This window comes from Capra hircus, chromosome 11, assembly GCF_001704415.2.
Source record: "Capra hircus breed San Clemente chromosome 11, ASM170441v1, whole genome shotgun sequence".
NCBI classification, from domain to species: Eukaryota; Metazoa; Chordata; class Mammalia; order Artiodactyla; family Bovidae; genus Capra; species Capra hircus.
This window is the reverse complement of record NC_030818.1, coordinates 30,544,952-30,571,074: the sequence shown is the minus strand read 5'-3', so window position 1 is coordinate 30,571,074 and position 26,123 is coordinate 30,544,952. Positions and strand designations below refer to the sequence as shown.

General features: G+C 44.4%; 1 protein-coding gene across 1 annotated transcript in view; it reads left to right on the top strand.

The window, feature by feature from the left end:
* LHCGR (lutropin-choriogonadotropic hormone receptor) overlaps positions 1 to 25,803 on the top strand; it is a 59,181-nt gene extending 33,378 nt beyond the window's left edge. The window contains 5 exon segments of the mRNA NM_001314279.1: positions 4,963 to 5,031; positions 10,669 to 10,743; positions 14,595 to 14,780; positions 18,543 to 18,623; positions 24,651 to 25,803. Of these exon segments, the coding sequence (NP_001301208.1) occupies positions 4,963 to 5,031; positions 10,669 to 10,743; positions 14,595 to 14,780; positions 18,543 to 18,623; positions 24,651 to 25,803 (1,564 nt within the window).

Sequence of the window (26,123 nt, the reverse complement as noted above, 5' to 3'; positions counted from 1 at the left end):
ATTTTAGGATCCCTCCTTTTTAGGATGGTGTTTGCATGGGCATCTGATTAAAATTTGCTTACAGATATACTACCACAGGGCAGATTTTCTAGAAGAGTGTGTTACTGATTCCACAAGGTTTGAGTCCACCATGCAGCCTCTCTGACTTCTCTAACCCCAGAGAACTTCTCCAAGACTTCTCATTTCTGCACACCACACATGCTCACAGGGAATGTCTCCTGGTTTGTATTATTCTTTCATTACTTCATGTTTTCACTCACTGAGATTACGATCCTCTCAAGGACATGGATGGGGGAGGAAATAGCAACCCACTCCAGTATTCTTGCCTGGGAAGTTCCATGGACAGAGGAGCCTGGCAGGCTACAGTCTATGGGATTGCAGAGCCAGACACGACTCAGTGACTGGATCTTACATATCTTTTGCCCTCAATGAAGACATGGGAGGACCCCAGATCCTAAGGTATGTGATACTTCCCCATTCAGTGGGGGCACTCTTTGAGACCCTGAGCATCTATAAACCTAAATTAAGCTTTCTTCTTTGAAATCATTCAAAGTTGGCTAAAAAACAAGTTGGCTACATGATCTGAGTGGGAACTATGGCAGAATGTTTGAGACTGCTACTATAACCCCAGAAATACTTTTAAAGCCCCAGGAATAGTTGGGGTTTGGTATAAGGCAGCATTCAGAATTAGAGTGTCATCTGTGATGAAGTTCTAAAGCCCGAATCTTATTTTAAATAAAAAGGTGCCACTCTCTCTGAGTCACAATTTCTGACATTTGAATAGAGAACCTAGACAATGCTTTAAAGTAAGGTACAGTTATTGTAATAGAAGAGAGAGAAAAATTCATTTCTATGCCTGTGACAGCATCCTCAAGGCAAAGGAAGCCCTCCTCATTTAATTCTGACACCATGATGTTTTGGAGAAAAGCGATCTGAAGTGACTCTCCAGATGTTTTAAAGGGCATTTAAAGCATTCTGCAGGCTGACAGCATGAGGTTTCCCACTCACATCTGTAATTTCTCCACTCATTTAATCAAAACAAGGCAGCACATTCTATTGTCTGCAAATGTTAAGAACAGAGCTGAAGAACAGCAGCTGAAAAGGAAACAGTGAGCCAGATTATTTGGAAAGTTGGAAGAAGCAGAACCCAGAGTATAAAAAAAAAATTTTTTTTAAGACAGGAAAAATGTTCAAATACAAAAATGCAACGATACCAATATAGACCAGAGGTGGTTGAGGGCCCCCAGGGAATGAGTACATTTGGAGCAGCCCAGGCCTTTGAGCTGACCTACTCCATCCAGGAGAAGAAAGGCCCCCACCTCAGGAGAGGAGAATGACAGTTCAATTTAACAGGTCACTGCATTTCAGGACAGGCTGTTCAGAGCATGGAAAGGGGCATCTTTCCCTCTGTTCTGCCAGAGATCTGGAAGCCACTGTTAAACATGATAATAGTAATCATCATAAGAGCAACACACTAAGCATTTACTTTGTTCCAGAACCTAGTTCTAAGCCCTTAATGTATGTATACTGTTTTAATCTATACAACAGTCTTTTGAGCTCAAGACTATTATTATCATCCCTATTTTCAGATCAGGAAGTTGAGATGCGGAGAGGTTAAGTAACTTGCCTAAAGCAACTCAGTTCGTAAGGAGTAGAGCTAGGATTTGAGCCCAGGGAAGGCTTGGGTTCAGGGCTTGCAGACTTACCTGCAAGGCTGTGCTTAGAGCAATGGCACTGTAGGCCCCACAAAAAAGTCAACTGGAAGATCTAAGACGTATCAAAAGTAGGATCAGGGTATCACATAACAGTGGTGAGGACTGGGCATTCAGACAAGTGCTGGCAGCTTTGCTTTGCAAGCAGAGTAGGGACTACCTTTCCTACAATGGAGCTCCACCACTAAGAAGGCAGGACCAGACTCTGGACTTAGTGCTGTCCAACAGACTATCTGATTTGCACCATGAAAACAATGACAGCTGCAGCACCCTATCACATATAGCCTAGGGCAAGAGGTCGCAAAGCAGCATGCCCAAAGCTCACTGGGAGAGCTTGCTGTGAAAGAGTCTTTGCAGACTTCTCTGGTGGCACAGTGGTTAAGAATTTGCCTGCCAATGCTGGAGACATGGGTTCAATCCCCGACCTGGGAAGATCCCACATGCCATGAAGCAACTAATTCTGTGCACTATGACTATTGAGCCTGTGCTCTAGAGCCCAGGCGCCAAAGCTACTGAAGCCCGCATGCCTGTGCTCCACAAGAGAAGCCACTGCGACGAGAAGCCCGTGCACCACAGCTAGAGAGCAGCCCCCGCTGGCTGCACCTAGAGGAAGCCTGTGCACAGCAACGAAGACCCAGTGCAGCCAAAAAATAATTACTTGTTAAAAAGGAAAGTAACTCATGACAAAATAACATGCATTTCCAAAAAATGTGCCTGTTATTGGCTACCACGGCCAGGTTCTGACTCTCGGTCTGCAGGGCACCTCGTCAGGAGGTCTGAGTCTGCATTTCTGGCCAGCAACTCCAGATGATGCTGAGTCACTGGATGGAGGAGACTGATTTGACGAACAGTAGACTAGACTCCAACTTCAAAAGTTCAGAGAAGAGACAGATATGATTTCTGCATCTCAAAGAGATTATTATAAAGGCATTCAGCCCCTAAGATGACAAGCGGGTGACAAAGAACAATATTCTAAGTGTAAAATAAAAAGAGGATTCTAGTGGGATTGTGTGGAGGAGGTAAGAAGGTTGTGTGTAATTGCACAAGACAACAGACATAATCTAAAGATCAATCCCCTCAGATTCTACAATATAAATGGTGAAGGGAAACTATTGAGAAATGGCATCCAATAATCCATTACCGAATACAGTGAAGAGCTCGTGTGTGAAACTGCAAACACAGGAGAATGCCTGTGAGAGCAGAGGGAGCCAGGCGAGGCTCTTTCTCCCGTGGAAGGGCAAGGCTACTGCTGCCACCAGCCTGCTGACTGAGCTCCTGCTAGATAATAGCATTATGAGAGATCTGGGGGGTTTACAAAATGAATTAAATATGATCCCCTGCAATCTCTGAACTCATTATTTTGTAATCTCTATATTTTCTGAATTTCAGTCTTAAATACCATGCTTCAACACTGAGTCCCACCTATATTATATGCTGGTTTGTTTCAGCTGTGTTGATGGAAAGGAAGGGACCCTCCCCACCTCCACACACACACTATATACATACATATTACACACAGACAGATACAATGAAGTGAAATCCTGTGCGAGTTTTATTTAACAAAGGCTAGGGAAACCTTGCAGACAGCAGCCACCTGAGGAGTAGGTGGAGACTGTTTGTCATGTCTCCCCTTCCAGGCTGTCCCTGACACAGCCCATGCAGCTGCCAGCAACACTGAAAAGCAAAGAGAGCATCTTGCCAGATGCAGAAGCTTAATTTTACATCACAGCCCTTTCTTACTTGAGTCTTAAGTCATTGTTTATGGAGAACATACTCAAACATTTCCATTTGAGACTGCGGCTTTCAAACTTGCTTGGCTACGGTTCACACTAAGAAATTCATCTTATACATTACCATTTATCCATTCAATTCATGTAACATATATACACTGTAATCCTCCCAGGTCCCAGGCACTGTTCTATATACAGGTAATCCTGTAATGAACAGAAAAATTTGAATTCTTGTTCTCATAAAGGTTACATTCTGCTGGGAGAGGTAGACAACAATATAATCATGGGTCAGATGCTGATAAAGTAAATCAGAGAAGGGAGAGGGAGAATGCTGGAATGCTGGGGAAGGGAAGGGTGCTAAATAGGGCAGTCAGGAGAGGCCACACCAAGAACACAACATTAAACATAGCTCCATAGGAGGAGGAAGAGGGGCCATGTGGATATTTCAGGGAAGAAAAGGCACATCAACCAGCAAAAGTGATGTGCTAGAAGCAGCCCCAGTCAAAGTGTGTTCTGGTCTCATTTCTACCAACTGTGGACTTTAGACAGGCCACTTTCTTCTCTGAGCCTCGTTCCTTCTTTGTAAAGCAAAAGGATGCGCCTTGCTCCTCTCCCAGTTCTTTTCCGGCTCTAACATTTCCCAGCATCTGTGTTCTAAGGCATCTTAGAACTAAGACTTGCACTAAGTCTTAGTCTTAGTCTGGGCAGACTAATATATATGTATGTATACATATACTTTCATGTACACAACATAAACAATGGCGGCACACAATGTCATAAACAGTACTACCCTGATTACATGCAACGTACTCTAATATTTTCTGGTTTGTTCCATTTCATTTTGTTAAATGCTGATGGCACCCAACTAAATTGATTTCACTATCGAAGGGGTCTTAAATAACTATTCACAGACACTGAAATCTTGGTTGTGGAACAAAATATGGCATCACTAACACCAAAGACTCATCTAAGAAAAAGAAACAGTAACTCAGTACCGGAGCCTTCTTCTGCCCTCAGCTTTCAGCCATCCAGAAAGCCATACACCCACACTGGCCTGGACAACCAGAGAGAAGACTTAAGTGTTAGATGGCTCAAGCCTCCAGTTTCAGTTCTGCCACTGTTTTCTCTGATCTTAAGCAAGCTACACAGCAACATGAAGGCTTAGGTTTCTGACAGAATAGTGGGAATGACGATGAGGATTAAATCATAAAATATATGCAGAATTTTTTGCATATATTTTATTAAGTATTTACTAAGTACCAGATATTGATCATTATGCTGATCAACATCAGCATAAACATTTAACAAATTAGTAGTGGTGCTGGTGGCGGAGGTGGAAGTAAACTAGAGCAAGGAAAGAGTCTTATCTCAGTAGGCCGGGGGGTCTAAAATGTTAGAAAAACTGAGCTAGATATTGTAAATGCCAGTAATTATCTTGGTAATAAATGTCACAGAAAGGAGAATGTGTGATTCCAAACTGTGTTTCTTTCATTTCTAAAATCTCTCTCCTCCCTCTTCAGAAAACTATATGGAAATGGATTTGAAGAAATACAAAGTCATGCATTCAATGGGACAACGCTGATTTCCCTGTAAGTATGTGCTTGTTTCCCCAGCTCATGAATAAAAATGAAATATTACTCTGCCTACCAGATCACATTCAATCTTCAGCAACTAACCCAGGACAAAAATAAACTTTCAAGTGCCTGGTCCTCAGTGTAGCATGCATGTTACTAGGCAACTGGCTGACTGGAAACCCCAGAGCACCCTGATATCAAAAACAGATGCAGCCTGGATACATTGAAGTTGACAGTTTGCTGAAATATTCAACACCCTGCTTTAGGCTCCTCCGTCTCACAGCCCCGCCTCTCTAGTCCCCTCACTTGGCTTGATGGTGTGTTAGAGGCAGCACGATTTCAGTGGAGAAATTCTTCCTCCTGGCCCCACTGCAAAGATGTTGGATAAGGCCATTTACCAGCCTAATCAGCCTCAACAGGCCCATACAGAATCCCATCTCCCTACTGTGGGGGCTGGAGGCTGGGGGCAGGGGTGGGTAAGGAGCTCATTTTCCACAAAGTGAGGGAGCCCTGCATTTTCACCACACCCTACCCTGGTGCCCAGTGTGAACAGCCTTCAACTCTAGAGAAGCATCCCTGTTGCTTCCTTCATTGTCCTCAGCCTCTCTTTCTTTCTGTGGCCCCTTTCCTAAAAAAAAGTGGCTCATTCACAAAGGTTGCAGTACGGGGGGGGGGGGGGGGATGCGCTGCTTGAACAATAACAGGTACCAAGTAAGATGACCATCACCTTACAGTTGTCGAGAGTAAAACCTTACAACACGTGAAAGGTGCAACTAAAGCCAAAGTTGAGGAAAGCAAACAGATGAAAAGGCTTTTATCATTAATAAGTCATATGTATAAACTTGGGTTCCCCTGGTGGCTGAGATGGTAAAGAATCCGCCTGCAATGTGGGAGACCCAGGTTCAATCTCTGTGTCGGGAAGATCCCTGGGGATGGAATGGCATCCACTCCAGTATTCTTGCCTGGAGAATCCCATGCACAGAGAAGCCTGGCGGGCTACAGTCCATGGGGTCGCAAAGAGTCAGACACAACTGAGTGACTAATGCTCTCAGTTTTCGTGTATAAATCATGGTCTTCACCAGTGCTTCTCCAACTTTAACAAACATAAGAATAACATGGAGATTGTTAGCACACAGATCCCAGGCCCCCCCCCCTACCCCGCCAGGCATTGTAATTCAGTAGGTCTAGGGTGGGGCCTAAAAGTCTGAAATTTTACCAAGCTCCCTGGAGATGCTAATGCTGCCAGTCTGAAGTTGAGTAGCATAAGTCTATATATAGTATACCACATACTTTAATGATAAATATTAATTAAAGACACTATTATATTGATACCATGTTATGTAGCTTGGTGGCTATGAAAACAGATCTAAAAGTCACTAACTGGGACTGAAACTCCAATTCCATCATTTATCACCTTAATCTTGAGCAAGTTACTTAACCGCTCTAAACCATAGTGTTTCATCCATAAAGTAGAGCTGCTAATAGGCCTGGAGGATACCCCACCAAAATGAAAAGCTCTGTGTTGTATCCTCAGTACTTAGCACGTGCGTAGCAGAGAGTAGGTGCTCACTTATTATTTGTCACATTACATAGTTTATTAATTATGAATGAATGATACTAAATATGATTATGTTTTCATGCACTTAACACAGGTCTGGCACATTCTAAGTGCTCAAGAAATGGCAGCTTTTTAAAAAGCTGTCCTTCCTATCATGGAGTAGATTTTCCCTCATTTTCTTGTGGACTTGAATTCAATGCAGGTTTCACTCTGGCCAGTTGAATCTGTTTCTGCTGAATTAAAATCAGAGGCCTAGCCTCTCCAGGCACAGCACTCCCAGATGCCTCATACTGGTATTGACAAGTGTTTGCCAGGCATCAGTTGTGTTTGAAGGAACCTTCTATATTTTGAGATGAAACGAAGATGACTAAGCCCTGGTGTTTGCCCTGCAGGAGTTTACAGCCTAGGAAGAAACACTCCTAAATGGTATGTAAACTGTACACTAAGTAGTCCCTAAAACAGAAGGCAAAGTATGGCATCTGGCCGGAGAGAGGTAAAGTCCTCTGGGATTTCAGAGGCAGAAGAGAAGGGAATTAGAGAAAGCCTCATGAGAGATGCAGACCTTGAGCTGGGCTTAACTTGGACAAGCAGAGATAGAAGGAAAATGCGCTATGTTCAGAGGACAAGAAAAGCCCAGAGGAAGGTGCTTGGGATGTGCCCCTAGCACAGAAAATAGTAGCATTTAAAAAGTCCTAGATGTGGGTCAAGGACAAAGCAGGAAGGACCTTCAATGCTGGGGTAAAGAATTTGGACCCTCTGCTGTAGAAAACAAGCCTTTGAAAGTCCTGGGGTAGAAAGTATGAGAGGGCTGCTCAGGGAAAGTTGGTGGATGGGTTAGCAGGAAGGGCAGAGGGTTGGAAGGGCAGAGGGAAGGGGCAGACCAGGGCAGACACAGAAGTCAGAAGTACCTGAGGAGAGGGGATACATGAAGTCCTTTGTGGCCCTGGTCACCTGCACAAGGAAGAAAAATAAGAGGACTGAGTATAAAATTAAGGGAAAGCAATAGATGAGGAAAAGAAGCCAGAGCAAAGTCAGAGGTGAGAAGGCAGCCAGGAGGGCGCAGCTTTGGGCGGTGAGGGAAAGCAGGGCATAAGGAGGGAGGTCCTGGTCAGCCCCTTTAGAGGCACTGCAATGCGTGTGGACTTAAAAAGGTCCCAAAGTCCCATTAGTATGAATGCCCCATACCTCATAGTTTCAAGAAAGAGGAAACCAAGATCACAAATCAGTTTGCCAAGAACACAAACCTATTTCATTCATTTATTCATTCAACACACCACATCTATTGAGCATCACTAATATGTAAGGCACGGTGTTAAGGGCTGGGTCTGCAGCGGTACAGTGGAAATAGTCCCTGCCCTCATGAAGTTTCTAGCAGAAGAGATGGACCAAAAGGCAAAAAATGAATGAACTCATTGTAGGCAGTGATAAATACCGTGAAGGAAATAACTCATTACTGAGATCTGAGAGACCACAGCGAGGAGACTGACTCTAGGTTAGGTGCTCAGGGACAGCCCTCACCAAGGATATAATATCTAGGCTGAGTCTTAAGGATGACAAGGGGTCAGCCCTGGCAATCATGAGAGGAAGCACATTACAGAAAGAGGGAACAGCATGTGCAAAGGGCCTGAGTTGAGCAGGAAAAGAAGTTGATAAGCTCCAAGACTTGGGAGGAGGCTGGTGTGACTGCAGGGCCATCAGCAAGAGGGACACTGGATGAGATCATCGTGGAGATGCATCAGGAGCAAGGCTTCAGGACGGAGGGGCCAGGGGAAGGGGTCTGAATTCTCTTCTGAGGGGAAGGAGACCCACTGAAGGGTTTCAGCAGGGCAGAGGGAATAGTCTTCAAAAGAACTGGGAAAAATGTTCCAACTATACAACCCAGCCCCATTTCTGACCCCTTCCTTCTGTAGAGGCCTGTCCAGAGCTGTCCAGAACAATGACATCAGAGGACTGCAAAGCCTCAACTATGCTGCTTACTAAGGCAGATATGGTGGAGGGGAGCAACCTCAGAAGGTTACCCTCAGATACCGCCAGAGGTCCCAGAGTCCCTCCCTACCATTCCCTGAGCACCCCCATTAGGGAAGCCTTGGCTGGAATTTGGGGGTTTTCCCACTGTACCTCAAAAGGTCATCCTGCCTGCCTGTGTCTCTCATGCCTAGATGACCATGGAAAACGTGGTAGATAAATTTGATTTCTTTTTAGCTGAGTTACATAATGCAGAGTTATTGTTATACAGAAAGATCCGAGTTTTAATAAAACATGCGAAAAGCTGTCATAAAATTTGAACAATTAATTTGACCTGGCTGACACGAGGATTATTTGCTCACAGAGCCTGGTTTCAATGATTTATGACCACAACTGAACATAATTAAAACAAACCAAATCAGGAAGAAGAGCCAGGGAGGTTTGGGAAGGAAATTTCTTTTGATTTAGATTTTAAATAGCAATTGACTCTGACAACCTCATCGCTTTGAAAGTGGAAATATACCCAGGGGATGGGACGATGTGAGACGGACAGGTGCATTGTGATGAAAGGGCTGAGGCTTCCCAAGGAAAATGCTTAGTAGAAACATATGGAAAACAGCCACCAATGGGTGAAATGCAGGGGCTTTTGCAGTTTTTAAATGGCAAGGGTGATGTGGAGTCTTGCAGAAAGATGATAAAAAGATGTAAAGCTACGAGATGAGCTGCCTAATTACAAAGGATCTTGCAAGGAAGGGGCGGCGGGTGTTGGTATATTTCTTTCACCACTGTAACAGTGCTACTAGAAGAATCACGTCCCATATTCAAAACCATCATGCCAGAAATGAACGTACACTGTGCCCATTGTCCAGGGTTTTCCAGAAAGTTCTTTGAAATACCACCCTTCTCTTGTAGGAAGAAAGTGATCCAAAGTAAGCTGGCATGTCTGAGCCCAGGGAATCCTTCCCCAGCTCCCTTGTCCATCCAGAAGGGCCTCTGCTTGGAGACATCAGGCTCAGTGGGGCCAGGCCAAGCTGGTCCTGAGAAGTTTACTCTAAGCTGTAGGATTCTGCAGGCAAGAATACTGGAATGGGTAGCTGTTCTCCAGGGGATCTTCCTTGACCCAGGGATCGAACTTGGGTCTCCTGCATTACAGGCAGATTCTTTACCATCTGAGCTACCAGGGGATCCCTAAAAGGAACAGAAGCCCTCAGGTGGCTACTCCCATTGCAGCTCTTGGGTTCCTTAAGAGCAGTAGCCTTCGACCCTTTTTTCCCTATAACACACATACCTAGTGACGATCAGACACATACCCCAGACTGGCGTAGGAGGCAATTTTCTGTACAGGCTGTTCTTCCTCCCCTTTGTCACTCACCGAAAAAATGTACATGCACGCGTGCTCAGTCACTTCAGTCGTGTCTGACTCTGCGTGACACGATGGACTGTAGCCCGCCAGGCTCCTCTGTCCATGGGATTCTCCAGGCAAGAATACTGGAGTGGGTTGCCATGCCCTCGTCCAGGGGAGCTTCCCGACCCAGGGATCGAACCCCAGTCGCTTGTGGCTCCTGCATTGGCAGCCAGGTTCTTGACCACTAGCGCCACCTGGGAAGCCCAAGGAGAAATACACAGCTGAAACAAAAAGTCCAATTAACATGATGAAAGGGGGTAGCTTTGAATGGACGCTACTTTTCTTTTAAGATTTGCAAACATCAGTATATTACTACTAACGAACACTGAGCTTTCCAAGGTCACGATGGCTGCGAGCCTGGTACAAAGTGCGCTGCACTCGCACCCTTCAGCCTTGAACACTGGAGCAGCATTTCTGCCCTGCCCAGCTGCCTGGAGTAAACGTGCACAGCTCCAGGGCAGCGGTGGGAGTGCTTTCAGTGGTAGGATAAAAGTTTCCATTGAGAGAGGGGGAAACTGCAGGGAAAGGGCAGAGCCAAACACCCAAGATTTCACAGTTGTGCCAAAGACAAGAATGCCGTTTTTGCATTTTACCTACAGCCCCTTCTTGTCGCCTCCACCCCTGAGCACCACGTACAAGGGCTGCTCCAAACGTGCATGTGTACAGCTTTGACTGTTTACATATGAGCTGAAAAACCCACTAAGGGCACTGTCCTTCCCCTCAGGGAGCTAAAGGAAAATGCACGCCTGGAGAAGATGCACAACGACGCCTTCCGGGGGGCCACGGGGCCTAGCATTTTGTGAGTACGCTGGTGCCGCCTCCCCTCCCTGCCCAGTGCACCCCAACAGGCCTGCTCAGGGTGTCCGGTCACATCATCTCCAGCTGGGTTTGCGGGGGAACCAGTCTCTGCATGGGGAAGGACTACCCTAACAAAGCACCACCCACTAGGGATTGAAACAACAGAACTGTGCTGTCCTGCAGTTCTAGAGGCTCAAGTCTGAAACGAGGCTGTCAGCAAGCCGGCTTCCTCCCGCGGGTGGCGAGGGAAGGACTTGTGCCAGACCTCTCCTGGCTCCTGGTAGCTCCCTTTGGTTGTGGCAGCAGAACTCCAGTCTTCACAGGGTATTCTATGTGTTTCTCTGTCTCCAAATTTCCCTCTTTGTACAGAGATACCAGTCATATTGGATTAGGCCCCATCCTCATGATCTCATTGTAACCTGATTACCTCTGGAAAGATCCTATTTCAATTAAGGTCACATTCTGAGGTACTGAGAGTTAGGACTTCAACGTATGAATTTGGGTGAGACACAGTTCAATCAGCATCAAATATGGCGGGCCTCTTCATGTGCTGGCAGAGGGGGTCCGGTGTTCCCTGGGATCCCCTCATAAGAATTAAGGTTGAGTGAGCTCCTGTTGTGTCAGGCTCTCTGAGGATGCAAGGAGCAGAGCCAAGTTCCCTCAGTTAATGGGCATTGAGCATAAGGACACAGGGGAACATTAAGAGGAACAGGAGATTGAACCAGTAGTCTCCTTACAATGCCTTGGGAAGCCAGAAACATCCTATAGAAAACAGTTGCAGCTACAGCCAGGCTTCAGGGAGAAATGCAAGAGGGCTCCAGACACGCCGCATCTCTAACAGCAGAGGCTGCCTCACCTCTCCGCAGAGGGGCCAGCCCACTACTTCCTACTCTGGCGCCCCATCACTAATGCCTTCAAGCATGGCTTGAACACATCCTGTTTACCGGGCACCATGCTGCAGAGACAGTGGTGGGCTCTGGTTGACGCCCTATAAAAAAAAATTACACTATGGAGGGGAAAGAATGATAAAAAGGCAAAGTGATAAACAGGCACATGACTTTAAAAAGAGAAAAGCATTAAGATGAATGGAGAAGAGTGGCATGGAAGCATTTACACTAACATAGGTAAAATAGAGAGCCAATGGAAATTTGCTGTATGACTCAGGGAACTCAAATTGGGGTTCTGTATTAAACTAGAGGAGTGGGAAAGGGTGGGAGGTGGGTAGGAGTTTCAAGAGGGAGGGGACATGGGTATATCTATGGTTAATTCATGTTGATATATGACAGAATCAAACCAATATTATAAAGCAATCATCAATCAACTTAAATAAATATAATTATTAAAAATGAGAAAAGCACTAGAAAGACAGTGAGCAGTACAGTATAGTTCATCTGTTTATTCACTGATTTTTCCAATAACTGTAAGTCCATACTATGTGCCAGGCACTGAATTAGGCATCAGGGAAACGGCAGTGAGTAAGAAAAGACAAATGTCTCTGCCTTCATAGAGCGGGGAAGACGGACAAGGATCAAATGAGTAAAGAAAATATTCACTACACCAGATGGTTGTGGAGTGGAGAAACTTAGCTGGCTGGGTGAAGAGAGTTCTCAGGAAGGGGCGTTAGTATTTTCAGGAGGATGGTCAGGGAAGACTGTCCTGAAAAAGTGGTATTTAAGCAAATAGCTGAAAGAAAGGGGGGAGCAAAGCTGTGTGCGCATCAGCAGGACGAGCATTCCAGCTGGAGGAAACTGGGCAGAATCTGCACATGTTAGAAGGACAAAGAAGAGAATAGCATGGCCGAGTGAGCCACGCAAGGGAAGGGCCCAGAGCAGGGCAGAGAGGTGGCGAGAGCCAGGTCAGGGGGCCTATGGCTACTCTTTGAGTGAGGTGAGGAGGTGCTAAGGTTTTGATGAGAGGAAGGAATGAACTGACCCAGTTACTCTTTATACCCCGCTCTTGCCAGTATCTACTCATGATCTGGTCTGCTTTTCTATATTCCCCCGTTATAAGCCCCAAACTCTACTTCTTAGCCCCTGCCACTCTCAACTCCTGACTCCTCCCTAATGCCTCTCTCCTATCAACTCCTGACTTCCTTTGGTTCCTAGCTCCCACCACTATCAACTCCTGTCACCAGTCTGACTCTACTTATTTCCTATTGTCCTGAGTCTCTCGACATCCTAACTCCCGCCACCAAAACTCCTGACTTTCTCCCCTCCCCAACTTCTGGCATCATCTGCCCTACTTCTTCTCTGTTCTCCACTCAACCTCATGATTTCTGCTTCCTCGTGGCTTCCACTTCCTTGTGGCTCCTGCTCACTGCTTTCTCTGCTGTCTCTCAGCTTCTGCCATACTACCATAGGGGTCTCTGTCTACATGTCTTATATTCAAAGTACTCCGGGCTAGCACACCCTACAGGCTGAGTTCTTACAGCAAACCAGCCACCTACTTGGACAATAAATGGCTAAGGAGAGTTGCCTTTGGTCAGGTACAAGAATGAATGAGTAGGGTTGTAAGACACTCAGCGTGACAGTTTTCCCTCGAAAAGCTGCTCAGCCTGCCTGCTTAGAAGTGACTGTGAGCCCTGCAGGCATTTACATTGACTTTTTCAGAACAGTAGGACCAGTCCTAGGTCTCTTGCTACCCAATTGATTATCCGCATTATACCCTTAGGGTTTAAGTCATATCTATAAGCGTTCCTCCCATCCACACCCCCAAGATATTTCCCCCATGAGTCACTCAGTGAAACTGAAAATCTATCATCAGAGATTTACTCTTTGTAATGAGACCTTACCATTTATAGAATCCTAACTTAAAACATATTACTTTCACTCCAAAATAATAAAAATTAAAAAATTCACCAGTCCTGTAAAGAATCAGGTACTCAATTCCTAATACATCTAAGAGAATAACTCTGTAAAACAGAATGAGAACACTGGTTACCTAAATCAATAAGGGCAGAAAAGCAGTAAGAGTCTGCCATCCCCGAGGCAAATTCTGCCACCCTGATTACTCCACCAAGGACCAACCCTAGTCATCACGCCATGGTGTCAAGTTCATCTGTCCATCAATCACCCACTGATCCTGTCCCATGTGCTGGGCACTAAGTATTGGGTCAGGGTGCTGAAGGGGGTTGTGCTGCCTGAAAATCTTCACAGTGTATCAACAGGAAGACGGGAAGGGTTTTTAAATGCCCACTTATTCTTCCTTCTCACATTTAATTTGTTTGGCGTTTTCTTGCACATTGCCTCGGGTTTAGAAAAGCTAAGGGGTTCAGGACCGTGTTTGAAAAACCCTGAGCTTTCCACACAATTCTGCTTGCATGACTGAGTGTTCGCTTGCTTTGGACTGATGAATCCAGTTTGCCTTTAGAGAAGGTAGATAGAGGATGGCTAATGCCACATAGTGGCTCTTAATAGCATAAGCAGCCTGTGCTTCATGAAAACCTACTCTGTGGAGCTTGATCAACAGAGAGAGGCATCTGAAGCCCTAGCTACTTCCGCCTGGGGTAGAGCACAAAGCTGATGTTACTGCACGTGCCTGCTCTATCATAAAGCAAGTGGCTATTTCACTTCGGCTAAGTGGAGGGAGGGAGAGAGAGGGAGAACGAAAGGAGGAGAGGAATGAGGATTCTAATAGATGGAGAGTGGGGTGAATATGAGGGAGAACACAATGTAGCTTTTTTGAATTCAGATCTTAATGAGAGTAACTGAAACGGAGAATCAGGGAGAAAGCAAGATGGAGAAAACAATGCCTCAGAACCTAGAATGATGCTATTGTTGAGACAAAGTTTCATTCCATGAATTAAATACATTAAATAAATAAGTAAGCCTTTCTCTTTTTTTTACTTTTCAGGGATATTTCTTCCACTAAACTGCAGGCCCTGCCTAGCTATGGGCTAGAGTCCATTCAAACACTAATTGCCACATCATCCTATTCTCTGAAAAAACTGCCATCGAGAGAAAAATTTACCAATCTCCTGGATGCCACACTGACTTACCCCAGCCACTGCTGTGCTTTTAGAAACTTGCCAACAAAAGAGTAAGTAAAAAAACAAAAGGTAGAGCCTGCCAAGCTGTGGCAGAAACTCGGATCTGAAAATAGTCAGTTGGTCAGCAGCTCCCTGCCCTTTTATTGCCTGCCATCTAAACCAGCACCACAGTCACCCATAGTCATGGGGTCACTCTCAGACAGACAACAAGAAAATGAACTGTCCTGCGCCTCCTGAAAACTGACTCCAAAGAGTCGATTCACCCTGCAGCTAAAAGACCCTTGTCACTTATTCCGAGCTAATTCAATTAGAGCCTTAAATCAGGCTATAATTGCAGTTGCAAAATGGCTTACAAAACTGGTATCTCAAAGATCAGCTAGCTCTAATCCTTATCAAAGAGCATCATTTCTAAAGAAGTGGGGGAACTAAGCTCAATAAGGTCAATTTTACCTAATGTCTTAATCTTTAGTTAAAAAAAAAAAAAGACACAGAACACTACAGAAGGTTTTCACTGCTTTTTTTTAAAAGCTATTTCTCTCCCGGCAGAAGACTATCTTCTGTTATAGGACAGAATCCTAGCTCCCTAAGGCTTAGCTTGGTATGGGAATGGAAAAGGCAGAAGCTCCTGGCTGGTTTGTGGGTTTGTGACCAGTGGTGGGTTGGGGGAGGCGGGGTGGTATTACTGATTCAATTAATTCACTTCAGTCCAGAATGGAATGGCAGGGTATGAAGGATTTTATTCTTTCCTTAAAGCACTCTCTTCCAGATTTTTTTTCCCACTGTAATGCATACAAAGAAGTCCTTTTTTTTACATTGCAACCCAGTAAACACAACACATGTAACTGAAATAAAACAGAGCACTACTTAACTATTTTACATGTGAGACACTGATATTCTCGTTTTTCTTTCTTTTCCATAATTTTTTTTTAACTTTCTGTTCTATATTGGGGTATAGCTGATTGACAAACAATGCTGCGACAGTTTTGGGTGAACAGTGAAGGGACTCAGCCACACATATCCATGTATCCATTCTCCCCACAAACCCCTCCCATTCGGGCTGCTACATAACATTGAGCAGAGTTCCATGTGCTATACAGGAGGTCCTTGTCGGTTATGCTGGTTATCCAGCATACACTGATGTTCTCTTGTCTATTTTATTTCATGTTTGGTTGCTTTCAACGCTGGTCTTGATTCACCTTATTGCTTTCATGACCCACTAATGGGTCACAACTCACAGCTGGAAAAACATTGCCCTAAAAGAATATTATACAGCCTAAGAAGATCCTCACACAATTAATTAGATGAGGCATTAAGAGAGTGTCACTAGGATGCAACTGTTTTGGGAATCAACCTATTTACAATCAATCAACCAGCACATGTTATCATCGTACACCCATTTCATACCTCGCATAGGTAGGGAGGTATGGATCTACCTGAAGTTTTGGGGGTAACCAAGAAGACGGGCCATTCACTGTGCTCAGAAAGCTGTGTGCCACTAACTGAGCTTCAGAGAACATTAGTTGAGTATTCACCGTGTTCCAGAAAAACACTGTGCAAAAATCTAAAGCTACAAAGATAAGTAAGAGCTCATCCCAACCATCAGAGCCACGAGCAGCTATTTGGGGACAACACAAAAGACAGCCGATACTTAGGTGCAGTACAGCAAATGTTATGATAGAGCTGAGAAGAGAAAACAGTACTTTGGGAGAACAGAGGGAGAATTTCTAAATGGCAACAGGGCTTATGGAAGACTTCCCCAGGAAGTGACTTCTGCTGAGCTCTGAAGAACAGGTAGCAATTAGCTAGACAGGTGTGACAGAAAGCATGCCAGGAAGATGGAATAGCTTTTGTGAAGGCACAAAGGCAAGAGGCCATGGAATGAAAGTCATTCAGAAAAACCGGAATAAGACAACTTATGGTTACAGAGAGGAGGATGAGTGAGCAGAGGAGACCAAAGAGAGGTGAGCTATGAGGGGCTCTGAGTGTAAGGCCAAGTTGCTGAGAGGATGAGGAACCACTGGAGAACTCAGAACAGAATCACTCGGATTTGCTTCCGTAAAGTAGCACTCTGGGCTGTAAGTGAGCAGAGCTGGTGAGAGAACAACCAGGACAACACGGTGCAGAAGCTGCTTTGGGATAAAGCTGACTCTGCACTTTTCCACTTTTGTGGGAAAGGAGGCTGCATCCCTTCTGAAGTTACTGACGTGTTAAAGCTTTAGTTCAGGGGTGTTTTATTCCAGCAGATGAAAGAAGAGACTACTACCACCACTGGGTTAAAACAAAAGCCGGGGGGACATTACACAGCTGTGGGCCAGCGCCAAGTGAGAGGGTAATGCAGTCACACAGCAGTTGTCTTGATTAGGATGACAAGTTTCAACTGACTCCTTCTCTGTCCCTGAAGTCAGAAACCTTGGATGCTAGTGAGGATGGAGAGCGTGAAGCTGGGCCAGTGCATGTTTGTGCAAACTCTGGGTCAGCCCTCTGCCCTGCAGCTGCGGAGCCTGGATAACCCACGCAGCTGCCTAGGCAGATGGCCCCCAAACTCTCCTTGGTGTCTCTGATTAAAATTCCAAAAGAGAGAGAGGAGACAGAACTGAAGGCCAAGAACAACCACATTTCCTGTTCATTGTAGACTGGTTCATGTGGAGTATCTCTAAGTATCAGATGCAGAGTCAGCATCAAACACACACACAATCTCTCTTTCTCACTCCCGCTTTCTTTCACAAGCGAAATAATAAGCTGAGTAATTTCTGAAAGTCAGTCCAGTAATTTCTGAATAGTCCTTACATATTCTCCAGCATCCTGCTTTTACACAAAGTCATTCCTACAAGGGATTGTCTTGTTAATATTGCTAACATGCTAAGTCGCTTCAGTCCTGTCCGACTGTGTCAGCCTGTGGACTGTAGCCCACCTATAGGCTACAATTGTAGGCTCCTCTGTCCACGGCCTTTTCCAGGCAAGACTACTGAAGTGGGTTATCATGCTGTCCTCTAGGGGATCTTCCCAACCCAGGGATCAAATTGGCAGGAGGGTTCTTTACCACTAGCGCCATTTGAGAAGCCCTGTTAATGTTGAAGAATAATAAATAGAAATATCCATCTTGAATTACCTCATTTCTCTTTCCTCCTCAGGAAAGGCTGGAATTCGCACAGCCTGCTCTTCTTCTCTGTTTCTGCATCCAGTTTTCCTTTGTGCCTCTCTGTGGTTTCATCTTAGGAATATAAGTATAGCCTTCTTTTAATTTCTTGACATTTACCCCTTTCCACAGGCTAAATTTCTTAGAGGGAAAGATGGAGGAATAGGGAGCGACCACATTATATCTCTGCACATAAGCCAAAAAGGCTGAAAATTCACATCATTTTAAAGCCAGGTCCAGAATCTTCAAATCTTTACAAAAGAGATTCCCAGTTATAATTCAAAGCCATGAACTCTGAATGATTATTTGTTCATCAAGGCCGATGTGGGGAGGAGAGTGGTGAGTAGAAAACCTTAATATACCACAAAGTTATCTTATAATGAGCACTGAAAAATCCATGATTCAATGCGACAAATTTAAGTTTTTTCATCTCTAGAGCCTACACAAAACACTTAGCATTCAGAAGCATTTTATCTAAGCTGGAAGCACTCTAATGACAACTCAGAAGCCTTGACTCTCTCCCCTGGAAGTGTTTCAGTTAGGACAATGGTACAGAACACGACGCTGCTGTAATAGGGAAAGAATTTGGATGAACAAAGCATAAACAGACATGATCAGGTTTAAAGACCAAAAGCTCAACTAGTTTTTTTTTTTTTTTTTTTTTTACCTCTTTCAGGCAGAATTTTTCATTTTCCATTTTTAAAAACTTTTCCAAACAATGTGAAAGCACAGCAAGGAGACCAAATAATGAAACACTGTAAGTATTTGCATGTAAGGGAACTCGGGAAGCCATGTCTCATTCTGTGGGCACCTTATCATTATCAGTGCCAACGATTTTCTTTTGATAAAAGTCTTGGTTGGGGCCATGTTTGCAAAGCATATTTTAATAGCTTTAAAATGGGGCGTGTGTGCGTGTGTGTGTGTGTGTGTGTGTGTGTGTGTGTGTTTTTAACAAGGCATTCCAGGTGATCAATTATCTCTTCAACTGGTTACAAAAATACTTGTAAAAACATACCTACATATTCATTTTACAGTCATATTAAATTCTCTTCCAAAATTAAATTTTTATTTGCAGGTATTCTGATGTCACTAAGGCCTTGTTTAATGATAGCCTCATTTGTAAGGATTTTTCACTAGTCATGGGGTCAGCATTCCACAAAGATTAACTGATCGTAGACAGCTTCTAGAAGCAGCCACTTCCCTTCGGAGAGACTTAGGCCACCTTGATCATCTGCTCTAGAGCTTAAAATTATTTAGACTTACACTATCGCTGACACATATTGGATGGGAGCTCCATTTCTCTTCTACTGACTGATATTTTTTAAAAGATTTATTTACTTTGGGCTGTCCTGGGTCTTCGCTGCTACTCGGGCTTTCTCTAGTTGTAATGAACGGGGCCTACCCTTCTCGTAGCGGGCAGGCTTCTCACTGTGGTGGCTTCTCCTGTTGCAGGGTGCGGGCGCTCAGATGCACCAGCTTCAGTAGTTATGGCGCATGGGCTCAGCAGTTGCAGCGCCCAGGCTCCGGAGCACAGGCTCAATAGTTGTGGCACACGGGCTTAGTTCCTCTGTGGCATGAGGGATCTTCCCAGAAAGGGATCAAACCTGTGTCCCCTGCATTGGAAGGCAGATTCTTAACCACTGAGCCACCAGGGAAGCCCCTGATTTAAAAAAAAAAAAAAAAAACACAAACATTTTTCTACTGCCCTGGCATTTCATATACCTTCAACTGTAAAGGAGCCAGTGAAGTTGTTCGGTCATGTCTGACTCTCTCCTCCATCCATGGAATTTTCCAAGCAAGAGTACCGGAGTGGGTTGCCATTTCCTTCTCCAGGGATCGAACCCAGGTCTCCCGCATTACAGGCAAACCCTTTACCATCTGAGCCACCAGGGAAGCCCACTGATACTAGAATGAGGCTCAGTAAGTCAAGCCACATTAAAACAGAAAAGGCTATAAATTATAACTTGATATGATGTTTCCGTTGGGGGAAATTTCACCCAAAGGCATGACACTTTGGTGCAGCGGTAAAGGTGCGCACCTCAAAAGTGTCCCGATGCCACATTTGCTGTGATTTGCAAGTGTTATCACTTCCCTTCCACTCCCATCCCCCCCCATGCCCCTCAGGCTACAAAGCCAAACCAGATGCCCTTCTAAGGCACCCTACCAATCTGCATTCTCTCTTCTACATCTTTGTGTCTTTTCTCTCTTTTTCCTATCAATCTGCAAGATATATAGAGGCACAGGGTGGTATGATGGAAGGACCCTGGGCTCTGGAGCGCCTCAGACTTGGATATGAATTCTTGGCACTAATGTTCCTGTAACATTAGGTTTCCCTTGACAATACTTATCTTTTCTGAGACGTTTTTCCTCAACTGTAAGGGACAATAGAAACATCATTTGGCTCTCAGAAGCATGAGAGTAAAGGGAGTTTTTTAAGACTGTGACAGCTAGGGTACCTTGTATTATAGTCTCTATTCTTCTTTACTTTTCCCTTGCATTTAGGTCTGACACCATCTATCCTCCAGCATTCCCTTTCCTCACCCTTCCCACTCTTCTCTCTTAACACTCTCTCCATTGTCACCTTCCACCTAACACTTTTGCAATCATATGGTTTTTTTTCATCAGTAGGAAACCACTTTTGGGTATAGTCTGTGGTACCATCAAGGGGTGTTTTAGGGGGAGGGGAGACTTTAGCTCAGTCTCAATAACCATCAGCCCCTACCACTCCACACCTTCCAAAGTAAGCATCCAATCTTGAGTCTGCTATGCTAACACTGCAAGTTCTCTAGTCTTCAGCATTGGAGAAGGCAGTGGCATCCCACTCCAGTACTCTTGCCTGGAAAATCTGATGGACCAAAGAGCCTGGTAGGCTGCAGTCCACAGGGTAGCGAAGTCGGACACGACTGAGTGGCTTCACTTTCACTTTTCCTTTCATGCATTGGAGAAAGACATGGCAACTCACTCCAGTGTTCTTGCCTGGAGAATCCCAGGGCCGGGGGAGCCTGGTGGGCTGCCGTCTATGGGGTTGCACAGAGTCGGACACGACTGACGCGACTTAGCAGCAGCAGCAGCAGTCTTCAGCATCCCCCAAAACTACCTAAAACTAACACATAATCTAAGTAAAAAGAATGTGCTTCCTGTGAAAACATTTCTTGTGATAAATCCCCTTCCTTCCCTTTCCACCAGATTGCTATTCCTGAGTCCCTGGAGTTCAGAAATTCTAGAGCCAGCCAGAGTCTTATCTGCTCTCCCTAAGATATTATGGTACCCTTACTGCTATGGTTGGCCCCACTGTCCTCCTACAACCCCTGTCTTTTTTCCATCTATTGATTGTTGCTGGAGCAGTGGTGCTACTGTTTCTCCTTCCTCTGACTCAATATTGTTAAGCCCACCCAAGTCCATTCACACTCTCTGCACAGCTTCAGTACTAAAGACAGCGCCATGCAGGGTTTTGTCAATAAGCATGTTGATGCCCTCAGGAGTCATCCCAGGGCACAAATGTAAGTAGCAGCAGATAGCTATTCAATCCGAAGACAAATCACCAGGGAGGAAAACCTAGACATATGCCCAGTAGGGCAAGAAAAGAAAGAGCGAGGGACTAGGGGAGTGGAAAAGGAAACCTGTTTGATCTCTTAGTGATGGGAGTTTATTTAGAAACCATGGCAGAATTGTTAATGCCTTTAAATCAGTGGTTCTAGTCGCAGCTGGAGTTATTTTGATAAGGGGAATGTAGTAAAGGAAACTAAGGCAACAATAGTTGGAAAGTTCTCATGTGATGTAATAAAGGTTATTATTTCGTAGGAATCATCCAGAGAACTTGCTTACAATGCAGATTCCTGGGCTCTGTCCCTAGAGAGTTTGATTCTGGATCTGAAGTGAAGCCAAGGAATCTGCATTGTAATGAACACTCTAGTGATTCCGATGGAAGTGGCCCAAGGTCCACACTCTAAAAAACCCTGAGAGATTGTGAAGTAGAAGAAAGTCCCCTGGACTAGGCATATGAAGACCTCCTCCTGCCACTAGTGGCCAGTGCTGAGGGGCCTGGGGCAAGGCACTTACCTCCTTTAATCTTGGTCTCCTTACCAATAAAGTGAAGGGTTTTTCCCAGGTCCTTCATCGTTCTGATAACCACCATTATCTCTTTAAAGATTTAAAACTTAGGCAGTTATACTGATGTGCACGGGATAAGTACAAGCAAATATGCTAGATATATTTAATAATCAAACAAGTGAGTTTGCTATGCAGTCTCCTGTGAGTGGCAGTAGTAATTTTCCAGTTTCAGTTTGGTTTCTATGACATTCTAGCACATTTTTTGGTGTCCCAGGTCATAGATTTCTTTTTCCCGTGTTTTGGAAATCTATGTTCTTTCCCTTAGGTAATTGTGTTGCTCAAATATATCATTTTATCCAGTAACAGTATTAGGTACACACTCCCTTCTACAGAAAATGAGAAGTAAAGTTTTGAGAGTAGAGAAAAATGCTCTTTTAATGTATGAGAAACTCTGGGGTGAAATATATATTTGTAACAGCCCCGACAGAAAAATCATGTCCATTTCTCCACCTTTCAAGATTATATTAGCTGACTGTGGGCAAAGAGAAAATTTGTTAAGCCTACATGCATCATGGGGCTTCCCAGGTGGTAAAGAATCCGCCTGCCAAGGCAGGAGATGTGGGTTCAGTCTTTGGGTTGGGAAGATCCCCTGGAGAAGGAAATGGAAACCCACTCTAGTATTCTTGCCTGGAAAATCCCATGGACAGAGGAGCCTGGTGGGCTATACAGTCCGTGGGGGCACAGAATCAGACATGACTGAGCACAGCACACACATGCATCACACTGCATCATTCACTGTTCCTGTAGCCTCACGATTCCTTCCCAAGCCAGCATCACCCTGGTGTATTCATTCCACGACATTTACTGAATGAAAACTCTGGGACAAAACTGTGTGAGGCACTGAGACGTAAACAAGACGTAGTCCCCTGCCTTCATGGTTATTAAAGAATAGTTTCATATACTATTAAATAAGCACGTATCATCACATGATGGCCATGTTAGTTTGAGAATTACAATAGTAAATGCAGCTTAGAGGAGGGGTGATAAACTCCTTAGAGGTGTAGCATCTAGAAAGGCTTCATAGAGATGACTATCTTTAAAGATGAGGAGGAATTCTCCAGAGAAATGAGGGAGAAGGGGGAAGAAAACACAACACATTCAAAGACAAAGGGAAAAAACAGCAAAACCTGTTCTGAGAGGCACAAGTCTTTTCATGTGATGAAAGGGTGGCACAAAGGATTTGCAAGAGATAATTATAAGGATCTCTAACAGTCACCAAGTACTTACTAGGTATCAGGCATTATCCCAAAAATTGTACGTGTTTTAATGCATTTAATCCTTTAGCACAATCCAGTGAGGGGTGTGTGATTGCTATCCTTATTCAGCAAATGAAGAACTGAAGAACAGAGATGTTAAATAACTCTCGCAGCTGGCAAAAGCTGGAACCAGTTTTCACAGCTGGTAAAAGCTGTGTAAAAGCTGGGACCCAGGCAGTCTTGCTCCAGAGGGACAGAAGTACTGCTTCTTAAGGGCTTCCCAGGTAAGCTACACGTACAGAACAGGTCTGCCAATGCAGAAGGCAGAAGAGGTGCAGGTTTGATCCCTGGTTTAAGAAAATCCCCTGGAATAGGAAATGGCAGCCCACTCCAGTATTCTGGCCTGGAAAATTCCACGGACAGAGGAGCTTGGTGGGCTACAGTCTATGGGGTCGCAAAGAGTCAGACACGACTGGGCACGCATGCGCGCACGCACACACAGCTTCTTAGAGACGAGGTTAGGAAAGGAGACAGAATGCAGATCAAGGAGAGACTCAGAGGTCTTCACAAGGAGTCTGGAGTTTACCCCATAGCCAATGAGAAACTAAGAAATGTTTGAATTAATGTATTGTGTGTAAGACAGGCCATTCCAGTAGGAATATACAGATGGACTAAGAGAGGGCTAAAATTGGGGGAAGGATGCAGAGAAGAAAACTAATGTACTGTCCCATTAGAAAGAATGAAAATCTGAACTAAAGCAGTAGCAGTGGGGCTGGGAGAAAGGGAGGGCCGGAGCGGGACCATTCCTTCACTAGGGACACAGTCCCTCTTCAGTCAGTCCACTCTTTGAATCCAACTCATATCCTAAGAATTGTCTATTTTCAGCCATTTCTTTCTATTATTCGTGACTCTGTTCTTCCTCTGCTCCTAAATTTCTTCTGAGTAACCTAACCTTGGTTCCATTTCTCAACTGGGCTACTTAATTAGCCAGCATGTCCCTCCCAAAGCTGATCATCTTCAACAGTTTGAGCCTTTCAATCCCATTTGTGTTCTACTGCAGACAAACAGCTTGATAGCAGTTTGGTTAGCAACTAAAGGAGATAAATAGCTAAGAAAATGTCAAGAACGTTTTTTTAGATTGAGCAAGCATAGACTATGTCTCTAAATTTGTTTTCCAAAGAAAAGAATGCTCTGTAAACAGCTTCATTAAACCCTAGCATCACCATGTAAAATCTGCATTAAAAAAAAAATCTAAATGGCTTTTCATTCCCTTCTTAAGGAACTCCTACACCAATTCAGAGTTCTCAGATAACAAATAAATATAAGATTGAGGCTGTTTTGACTTTGTTTCCTTTAGTTTGCTCTCCTTAAAAAAAGAACACAAAAAACCACTAGGGACGATTTCTGAATTTTTTTCAATACCCAGAATCACAGGAAATCTCGTAAGTTTACACTGAGTCACAATATTCTTCTTACAGTTATTCCGCCATCTTTGCTGAGAGTGAACTGAGTGGCTGGGATTATGACTATGGTTTCTGCTTACCCAAGACACTCCAATGTGCTCCTGAACCAGATGCTTTCAATCCCTGTGAAGACATTATGGGCTATGACTTCCTTAGAGTCCTGATTTGGCTGATTAATATCCTAGCCATCACGGGAAATGTGACTGTCCTCTTTGTTCTCCTGACCAGTCGTTATAAACTGACAGTGCCCCGCTTTCTCATGTGCAATCTCTCCTTTGCAGACTTTTGCATGGGGCTCTACCTGCTACTCATTGCCTCAGTTGATGCCCAAACCAAAGGCCAGTATTATAACCATGCCATAGACTGGCAGACAGGGAGTGGATGCAGTGCGGCTGGCTTTTTCACTGTTTTTGCAAGTGAACTCTCTGTCTACACCCTCACAGTCATCACACTGGAAAGATGGCACACCATCACCTATGCTATTCAACCGGACCAAAAGCTGCGGCTGAAACACGCCATCCCAGTCATGCTCGGAGGATGGCTCTTTTCTACTCTCATCGCCATGCTGCCTCTTATGGGTGTCAGCAGTTACATGAAGGTCAGCATTTGCCTCCCCATGGATGTGGAAACCACTCTCTCACAGGTCTACATCTTAACCATCCTGATTCTCAACGTGATGGCCTTCATCATCATTTGTGCTTGCTACATTAAAATTTATTTTGCAGTTCAAAATCCAGAGCTGATGGCCACCAACAAAGATACAAAGATTGCTAAGAAAATGGCGGTCCTCATCTTCACCGATTTCACCTGCATGGCACCAATCTCTTTCTTTGCCATCTCAGCTGCCTTCAAAGTGCCCCTTATTACAGTAACCAACTCAAAGGTTCTACTGGTTCTCTTTTATCCCGTCAATTCATGCGCCAATCCGTTTCTGTATGCAATTTTCACGAAGGCATTCCGAAGGGATTTCTTTCTGTTGCTGAGCAAATTTGGCTGCTGTAAATATCGAGCTGAACTTTATAGGAGGAAGGATTTTTCAGCTTATATCTCCAACTGCAAAAATGGCTTCACTGGATCAAATAAGCCCTCCCGGTCCACCTTCAAGTTGACTACATTACAATGTCAATATTCAGCTGTCCTGGACAAGACTTGCTGTAAGGAGTGTTAACTGTGGTATCAGTAAGCACATTACTGAATTATACTTAAATATGTAAAAAAAATTCTCTCTACCAGTAATATTAACAAAGAGTTGGTTTCAGGAAATTATGTGTTAGGCACATCAGGCAAAAAAAGGCTCCACCTAGCTCAAAATGTGGTCCATGACCACGGGCGGTCTAAAAACTATTTGTCACTGGCACAGTGTTTAGAAACTCTTACAGAAATTTTGACAGATTAATTTTATGTCTGCTGTATCTACTATTTCAAAAATGAGATGGTGTTTTGCATGACTGTAATTTTTTTCTCATTTCATCCTTGCAGTAATTTTTA